At 59.9% G+C, this 8,977-nt stretch overlaps 1 protein-coding gene across 1 annotated transcript; it reads right to left on the reverse strand.

Moving 5' to 3' along the window:
- Positions 1-1,916: 1,916 nt before the first annotated feature.
- Positions 1,917-5,100, reverse strand: TMED3 (transmembrane p24 trafficking protein 3). The gene is made up of 3 exons (XM_062583733.1): positions 4,944-5,100; positions 4,119-4,367; positions 1,917-3,297 (listed from the first exon to the last, which is right to left on the reverse strand). Exons 1-3 carry the CDS (start codon positions 5,091-5,093, stop codon positions 3,061-3,063), a joined length of 636 nt encoding a protein of 211 aa, XP_062439717.1. The 5' UTR covers positions 5,094-5,100; the 3' UTR covers positions 1,917-3,060.
- Between the last annotated feature and the right edge of the window lie 3,877 nt (positions 5,101-8,977).

Below are 8,977 nucleotides of genomic sequence, written 5' to 3' on the forward strand. Positions count from 1 at the left end.
GGCTGCTGCCAGGAGCCGGGGTGGCCCTGCTCCCTGCAGCACATCCCACGCCGCGGGCTCTGGTTGGCACGTGCTGGGGATGGGACCGGGACCAGGGCTGCAGCTGAGGAGCTGCGGGCAGGACCGCTGCAGGGCTGGCCTGGCAGAGGACGGGGTCCTCGCAGCTCTGCTCCAGCACCCCAAAGCACCTCTGCAAGGGGTGGGGAGAGCTGGTCGGGCTGGTGCCAAGTGCCCCTTGTCCCCTCTTCCCTTCCTGCACCTTCCGAGCTTGCTGCAAAGCTGCTGGAGCAGAGCTCAGCAGAGCAATAAAACATCCCGTGGCTGCTTCGCCTTGCTGGGTGCCTATGGCTGGGGTGGGCTGGCAGGGAGGGGGCTGGCCCGAGCTGCAGCAGGTCCAGGGTGCTCGGGTCACTGCAGGGGGGTGGTCCAGGGACCCTGATCGCCTTCAGGAGAAGAAGGGAAGGGGCAGTGCTGGGGGGCGCAGTGTGTGGCCAGGGCTCGGCACCCTCCCCTGCACAGAGGGAGGGTCTGTACAGCCCTGCTGGTCCCCTGGACCAGCGGAGCCGGGGCCTCGGCAGGCGCGGAGCCGGCCCCGCTGCCGGCTGCTGCTGGCGCTGCTCCCAGGGCTCCGCGAGCACCCGGCTGGGGCGGCTTCTCTCTGGAAACGGGAGCTGGTTGCTCCCGCCGAAGGTCAGAGCTCGGCCTGCTCCCGGCTGCGTAGCAACTGCTCCAAGGCCGGAGCTGCCGCCGGACGCAGGAGCTGGCAGCAGGCTGGCGGTGCCGGGGCCAGGCGAGGCTCGACCATGTGGCAGGAGAGCTGCTGCTCTGCCACCCCGGGGCAGTGACGCAGCCTGCGGCATGGGACCCACAGCCCGTATCCAGCCCTGATGCACAGGCTCTTCCCCATGCCGTGGGCTGCCTTTGTGGGCTGGACGAGGCCCCTGGGGCCAGGCCAGCAGCTCTGGGCACGGCCTCAGAGAGGTCTCAGCTCTGGGAGGTGCTTTGCAAGCCCTGCACTTGCCGCAGGGGCTGTGGGGGGCAAAACGAGGGCCAACAGCCCCCAGTGCTCTTGCAGCCCGGTCCTGGGAACGCTCAGCGGATGCTGCTGATGCCACTGTCCATCACTCATGGACTCCCTGGGAGGCAGCTACTACCATGTGGCCATCTTCAGCATCTGGAGTGGGGGCTGCCCGGAGGGGACAGCCTGTCCGGGGGGGGGGGCGGTGACATGGCAGCAGCACTGGCACAAGCTGGCACAGCTGCTGGGGTGCGGAGCTGCTTGCTGTCCTACTGCAGACCCCCAGCCCAGCAGCTGCAGTCCAGGTGGGATTGGCACTGCAGGGTTTCCGTAGCCCAGACGCTGGCAGGGAGATGGATGGATGCACAGCCCTGACCCCGCAGGCAGGTGGATGGATGCACAGCCCTGACCCAGCGCACAGACACACAGCCCCAACCCGGCACAGGCAGATGGTTGCACAGCCCTGACAGCAGGCCAGACTGGTGGCAATGGACTGCTCCAGTCTGCATTCTCAGAGCTCCCTCTGCTGCGCAGCGCCGCTTGGATGCGCCGACTCTGCCGTGAGGCCACAGCAGAGCCCAGGCCAGCCCAGCTGGGCTCCTCTGGCCCCGTATGGCCCAAATGGGGCTGGCAGCCACCCTGCAGAGTGGTGCAGCTGTGCAGGGGAGCACAGCTGGGCTCTCGGCATGCGTGGAGGGGCAGGAGCATGCTGGCCCATGCGGGCTGCGCTGTGCACCAGTGGTGACTGCAGTCCCAGAGCTCTGGGAGGGGATTAGTGGCCTGAGGAGGCAGGAGCTGGCAGTGCCTGCTGCAACAGGGAAGAGAAGCTCCATGCTGGCTGCTAGTGTACCTTGCCATCTGTGCCTGGGAGCAGGGTCCAATAACAGGAGCAGGGACCGTGATCTCATGAGTTTATTATGAAGAGGCAAAGTAGCATTACAGTGGTGCTGCTCTGGCTCAGGAGGAGTGTGATTCCTGTGCACGCCTGCTGGAGGGCTGATGGCAGTGGCTGATGGTCTGGTCTCCAAAGGGTCACGCACAAGTTGCTGTGGGGTCATCTGGGAACAGCAGTTCACTCGCATGCTGCATCCTGCCAGCCTTGCTGCTGTGGCCAGGGGAAGCAGCAGGGTCTGTGTTTGGGGGACTCCAATGAAGGGGTGGTAGTGGGGTTGCAGTCTCAACAGAGCAGGGTGTTCTCACTGCTGCTTGGGAAGGGACTGGGGGCTTCCCGCTGGCTGCAGTCTCTCCCTTGGCACAGAGGGAGCAGAGCTGTGCTTGCTCCTGCCTGCTGTTTGCTGGGCATGGCATCGTTTGTGGTGCCAAGCCCCAGATGTAGACTTATGTCATTATTAAAATTTCATCAAGAATATTGCTAGATCATCCTGCCAAGAAGGGCCTGGGAGGGCCGATCCTGTGTCTAGCTCTTCCACAGCCTCTGGAGGCACAAATCCTGCAGGTCTACTCCTCTAGGCTAACAGCACATCCTATGGTGCTGGAAAGGTCAGTAGGAGGGGGCTGGGGTGATCTGCTCTGCCCCCACCCCACTTGGGCTTCCGCCAGTGGGGTCTGGGAGCAGCACCCTGCCCCCTGGGCCTCGGGCTTTCCTGGGTGCATGTGGGCAGTGTGTGGCCTTGCGGGACATAGGGCTGCATCTTGCAATCGCATCTGGCTCCGGAGGGGGACTGGGCATCAGGTAAGGACTGCTGATGCGAAACCTCAGCAAGCCCTCCCTCTTCCCCGGAGACGTCAGAGAGCAGGGACAGACAGGCTGGGTGAGGGACAGGGAGCAGCAGGCACCGTGGAGCCGGGTGGGTGATGGCAAAAAGGGAAGTGTCACTAGCGGGAACTGCTCAGGGAGGCCTGTGCCCACGACCGTTTGCTGTTTAGGTCAGCAGTCTTGCATCATCCCCTGCTTTTTCCCCAGACCCCTCCCCATGGCAGCACCTTGCAAAGGACAGAGGTAACATGTGACCCAGGAGACTGCTGTCCCCTCTTGCCTCCCACCCTCTCCTGCAGTCTGGGCACAGGAACGTCTTCAGCTCCTAGGTGCCTGCTCCACCACTGCCTGGTCTCTTTTCGGTGAAGAAACTTTTGAGCAGCATCACTTGGCCAATGCTGACCACAAAGAGAATGATGGTTTCCCCAACCGACCAGTATGAAACCCGGTCGTTGAGGTCTTCTGCTCTGTTCCGGTCCTGTGCTTCCCGCAGGCGATAGTGAGTCTGGGAGTCTATCACTGTGTTCAGAGCCTCATGGATCGTGACGCAGGCAGACTCCATCTGGGGAGACAAACAAGCTCCATTTCTCCCAACTCCTGACACAACATAGCTTGCACCTGACACTTGTGGTGAAGGGGGTTGAGGATCATCCTTGGGCATTAGAGATGGGCAGATGATCCCTGTGCTGCTGGTTTCTGCCAGCAGGAGAGGATGAGAGCACAAGAGCAGTTCTGCTTGAAGGGCAAATGTTGGAGATCAGGGCCTGATGGAGGTGTTTGCTGGGGCCTGACTGCCCATGGCATTGAGCTCCTTCTGCTCTGGAGGAAAGGGGGTTCTGGGCCAGTCCGACTGCAGGGCAGGGATACCCTGCTGTCCTGAGGGTACGGAGTGTGGTGCCTGGGAAGGGTGGGCCAGAGCCCACCGACCTTGCCTAGGGAGCCCCTCTGTGCTTGTGGCTGGAATTCAGGGAGGGGGTTTGGGTCCCAGCGCCAAGCACAGCCACCCCTCCTGGCTTACACAAGGGATGGAAAAGCCTTGCTGCACCCCCTCCCCTGTGGGGTGAGCCCTGGTGAAAACCATGGGACTGCAGAACTTGAGCAGGTTCAGGTCCAGCTCTGCCTTTGCTCAGAGCATTCTTGACATCCGTCTTCTCGCATCTGCTCTGCCTGTGCTAGCAGCTCTGCTCTTGCCCCAGGAGGACAACTGTGCCTGCATCCTGCAGGAGCAGTTAGCTGGCAGTTGGGCACTTCTGCTTTTGGGAGAGGGGAAGAGGGATGAGTCCAGAGAAGCCATCCCGTGGGTTTGTGCCGTTTGGCCACAATTGCGAATTGTGGTAGAACCTGCTTCCTGGTGTGAGAAGGGAGCTGCGGTATACTACAAACCTGTGTCAAGGCAGTGACTCGATTGCTCATGTCAGGCAGGATCGGCGGCTCATCACCGACTTGGAAGTCAAAGTAGACAGTTTTGTGCGAGAAGGTGGAGAACTCATTGCTGAAGCAGAAAGTGTAGACACCCTTGACTTCAGCTCGATGTGGGAAGCTATCATACTGCTTCTTTGTCTCCTTATAGATAGTCCTACCATTGGGGTCCTCCACATAGCAGTCCACATCGTAGTGTCCCCCTGTGATCACCTGCGGAGTGAGATGCACAAGTGGCGCCGGCAGAACTGCCCTGCAAGCGCTTCTGCTCCCCAGTGCTCTGCTCAGTCCTTGGGCCGTAGCCTTAGCAGCGCAGGGCGCCGGGCTCAGTGCTCGTGGGTGCTGAGGGCACGTGGCAGGTGAGGGGTGCAGGCTGCTACAGCACCCGGGGAAGCTCAGAGCGCCGAGGTGCCTGCAGCTCAAGTGCGATACCTGGGCAAGGGGGACAGCTGGAGCTGGCCCTAATGGCTGTGCCAGGGGCTCCTGCACCTGCCGCTGCTGTGGGCAGTCGAGTGCTTCCGAGACGAGCATTGCTGGGCGTGCGGCCAGGGCTGGGAATGGCTCCTGGTGCGGCGCGGGGGGAGCTGGGAGGGACGTCTGGCTGGGGCGTGCAGGGCAGGTGCAAGCCAGGGCAGTGGGGCACGCGGTGGGGGTACAGGGCAGGGGTGGGAGCACAGGTGCGGGGGCACGAGTGAGAGTAGGGGCAGGGATAGGGGCACGGGCCGGGCAGGGGTGTACGGACAGGGGTAGCGGCAGGGCGGGGGCGCAGGGCCATCGGGGGGGCCCTACCTGGTAGTCCAGCGTGAACTTGAGGCCCTGCTCCAGCTCCTCGTGGAAGCAGTGCTTGTCGCTGTCGGGCAGCTCGAAGGTGAGCTCGGTGGCGGCGGCGCGGCCCGCCTGCAGCGCGCAGAGCAGCACCGCCAGCGCCCAGCCGCCCATCCTCGCCCGCGCCGGCCCCGCGCCGCCCCGCGCCGCCCCGCCCGCCGGGGCCGCCCAGGCCTGACGTGGCAGCGGAGCCGGGGACCGGCCCCGGCCCCGGCCCCGGCCCCGGCCCCGGCCGCGGCGGCTCTTCCGGCGGGGGCCGCGCGGGGCCGCCGGGCTGCGGCGGGGAGCGGCGAGTGGCTCCGCCGCGGCACCGGGGCGGCGCGCTCGGGGCCGCGGGGACCGCCCGGTCCAACGGGCTCCGGGGACCGGGATGGGGCTCGGGGCCGCGGGGACCGCCCCGGTCCAACGGGCTCCGGGGACCGGGATGGGGCTCGGGGCCGCGGGGACCGCCCCGGTCCAACGGGCTCCGGGGACCGGGATGGGGCTCGGGGCCGCGGGGACCGCCCCGGTCCAACGGGCTCCGGGGACCGGGATGGGGCTCGGGGCCGCGGGGACCGCCCCGGTCCAACGGGCTCCGGGGACCGGGATGGGGCTCGGGGCCGCGGGGACCGCCCCGGTCCAACGGGCTCCGGGGACCGGGATGGGGCTCGGGGCCGCGGGGACCGCCCCGGTCCAACGGGCTCCGGGGACCGGGATGGGGCTCGGGGCCGCGGGGACCGCCCGGTCCAACGGGCTCCGGGGACCGGGATGGGGCTCGGGGCCGCGGGGACCGCCCCGGTCCAACGGGCTCTGGGGACCGGGATGGGGGTCGGGGCCGCGGGGACCGCCCCGGTCCAATGGGCTCCGGGGACCGGGATGGAGGTCGGGGCACTGGGGACCGCCCTGGTCCGCCAGCACTGGGGGCTGGGATGGGGCTCGGGGAACTGGGACCTGTCCCGCTACTCCGGGCACTGGCAAACTGGATGTCGCTCCATGTATTGGCACCAGGACAGTGCTTGGGGCCAGGGGCCCGGGTGAAGCTGGGTGAAGCTCCCCAGGGCCGTCGCCACAGCCCCTCGGGGCAGAGGCTCCTGCCCCGGTCAGGCCAATGTGGAGCTGCTCTGGGTGCTGCTGCAGTGCTGCAGCCCCAACCCGTCTGCGCTGTGGGGAGTGCTGGGGCAAGAAGGGCCATCTGGGCACCCCACTCTGCATACCCAATTGCTAACTGTCCCGAGTGCAGGGGAGTTGTAAAGGAAAATAATTCATAACTCTGGAAATCGCAGTGACAGATTTAAAGACAATACTAAAATTTTTATTAATATAATAATAATATAAAAATTCTATGCTATTACATGACACTATCTTCAAATCTCTTTCTGCATATTTATGTCTATATGCACACAAACATACACGCTCATTTAAGTAAGTGATTAAAATATTCCTGTATATTCCAATAAAGGAGCACTTGTCACATTCCCAGCTCCAGTGCACAGAATGCAGGAAGCTCATAACATGTAACCTGCATTTTGCAGGTACTATTGTCTTAGATCACTAACAAAAGATGTCAAATGTTACTTTAAAAACCCACAAAATATTGGAATATTTAAAAATGAACAGAAAGAGTGAACTATAGGATTCAAATTCACAATCTAAAATATAAGACAAACTTCATTGTTATAGGTAAAATATGCCTGAAATTCATTATATAAGACATTTGACTTACAGAATGTATAAATTTTAAGGCTGTAAAAATATAAGCCCATCTTTGATCTAAATAGCATATTTAAATCTAAAATGCACTTTCAAAGAACATTCTTGTGCACTTAAAAACAACATATAATGCTGCTTTATGCAGAAACTGTGCAAACTTTTGCAACAGTCTGGAGGACAGCTAATGCGCTGGTAAGGTACTAGCTCATCATGAGTGATTTCAGAAAGACTAACGGAAGCTTGTATTTGGCTGATCTAGGCAATGACAGAATAACACATCAGCCCAAGTGGAGTGAGACTGCTGTCACTTGCTTGTCAAAGCGATGCTGTGCTGTCTTTACCGTGGGTGTCAGGACATGTAAAATTTCATTGAATAAACCCACACGAGTTATTCTCACTTGAGTTTAAACTAGTGACACAACATTTAAGGTAGGCTGCAGATCCAAAACATTCACTGAGTTAATAGCACAAGACCGTGGGCTGATTTTCCTCTTCAAACTTGTTCTGTGCAGTGGGGTTTAGCTGAGATTGACAGCAGCTGCCGCACAGGAAGGTCAAAAGAAGCCCAGTCCAAAATAAATATGTGGTGGGGAGTGTTCCCCACAGCCAGTGCTTTGGTGAGGCCAAAGCAGTGAGGGACGTGGGTGGGAGGGGGTTGAAGGTGCAAGCTCTTGCTGCCCTGATGTTGCAAAGCTGCCATGTGCTACTTGTGTAGGCCTGGTCCTACAACTAGGTGCTGCACAGCTCCATTTGTACGACTGTGGTCTGGGTCTCCATGCACAAGGAAGGATACACAGATTCCCACCGCCAGCTTTGCAGACACATATCCTGGCTGCATCAGGACCAGGTTGTGCAAAAAGCTGCTGTAGACACCAACACCAGGCAGGCTTGTCTCTTGGCTACCCCCTCTTCCTGCCCGAGACCAGGCCCCTGGGGAGTCCTTCCCCTCCTCTCTCGCTTGGGTCTGCTTCTGCCACCCTTCAGTGCAGTCCCTTCAGAAATGCTCTCCTTGTGCTGGCACTGGGGGCCACACAGCAGTCTGCCTCAAATACGGACAAGCCCTGTCCACACATCTGAAGGCAGATGGGGGTTGCCTGCATGGATGGGGAGGTGCACAGCGCTGCTTGAGGGCAGAGAGAGCTCAACCCACTTCGCCGCCGCCTGGACCCAGACTGGGCTTGCTCAGGGCCAGCTCTCCAGGGTAAACAAGGGCAGTCAAAAGCAGCCTCAGCTACCATTGCCATTGGCCCCAAAGGACTGTTATTGCAGTGGCGGAGCAGAAGAGAGACGCATCCTGGCTGTGGTGCTATACCTGCAGGTTCCCTCTCTGCTGGGAAGAACCCCCTTAAGCGCACTGTGTGCTGGCAATGCAGCTCTGAGGCAGCCGGGGATGAGGGCCTTGCCTGGAGACCGACGCTGCAGTGCCTCAAGCACAGCCCGCTGGGAGCCCACCTTGTGACGGCAGCCTGGGCCGGGTGCACCGCTGACGCCTCCATCCTTGGCAGAAGCTTCCCATACAGACAGAGCTCAGAGTGTTCCCTGGCCAGGAATTCAGTGCTTGCAATTGCTCAATGTGATGGAAAATGCCTCTGAATTTGAGTTGTTTTAGAGAAACTGAGGCAAATCCATCCCAGATGCGAGCCCACTGAAGACACTGGGTGGCATCAGTAACAGATTTAACTCAGCATCTGGGGTTTCAAAGTGCTTGGATATCTCTGAGGCGGAGAGGATTGTCTCCCTTCTCCAGTACAGTGAAGGTATAAATACATTCAATTGCTAAGGAGGGTTATTTCTGTTCTTCCAGCCTCTCACAGCATTAAGCTCCTTTCCTTCCTGATAGGCACTTCACAAATATATCATCCTTGTGGCTCCCTGACATGGAGCTCCCAGACTAGTTTCTATGTCAGAACGAGTGGGATGGAACAGAAATGGATCATAAATAATCAGGAATAAATGAACTGCAGCCAGCAGCCTTTGTGTGAAGCTTGAGTGTATCTCAGATATTCTGAGAACCGATCTCTCAGAGAGTTGCTCTTGGGGGGAAGTGCAGAAATGAATTAAGAGCGGAGGATACTTTAAATGTTTGGGCTTGATTCCCTGTTGCCTGTGATTCCCTAGTTCTCTTTACAGGTCTGGAAACTGGGTGCAAGCATCTCCTCACTCAACCCCATATGCAGGTCTAGATACCCCCTCAGCTGCCAGTGCTTCCCCCAGAGCTGGGTGACTGCTGTGTTCAGGAACTGTCATTTACATTTCTACAGAGGGAACATGGATTTGGTAAGCTTTCTGGAAGATAAAGTGTCATGCAA

This window comes from Rhea pennata, chromosome 10 (assembly GCF_028389875.1).
Source record: "Rhea pennata isolate bPtePen1 chromosome 10, bPtePen1.pri, whole genome shotgun sequence".
NCBI lineage: Eukaryota > Metazoa > Chordata > Aves > Rheiformes > Rheidae > Rhea > Rhea pennata.

What these genes read in the sequence shown, in the direction of transcription:
- TMED3 (XM_062583733.1), bottom strand. Translation starts at nt 5,093, where the DNA reads ATGGGCGGCTGGGCGCTGGCGGTGCTGCTCTGCGCGCTGCAGGCGGGC. An exon ending in AGTTCACGCTGGACTACCAG is followed by an intron (nt 4,368 to 4,943) that starts GTAGGGCCCCCC and finishes CTCACTCCGCAG; the next exon opens with GTGATCACAGGGGGACACTA. An exon ending in GAGTCACTGCCTTGACACAG is followed by an intron (nt 3,298 to 4,118) that starts GTTTGTAGTATA and finishes TTGTCTCCCCAG; the next exon opens with ATGGAGTCTGCCTGCGTCAC.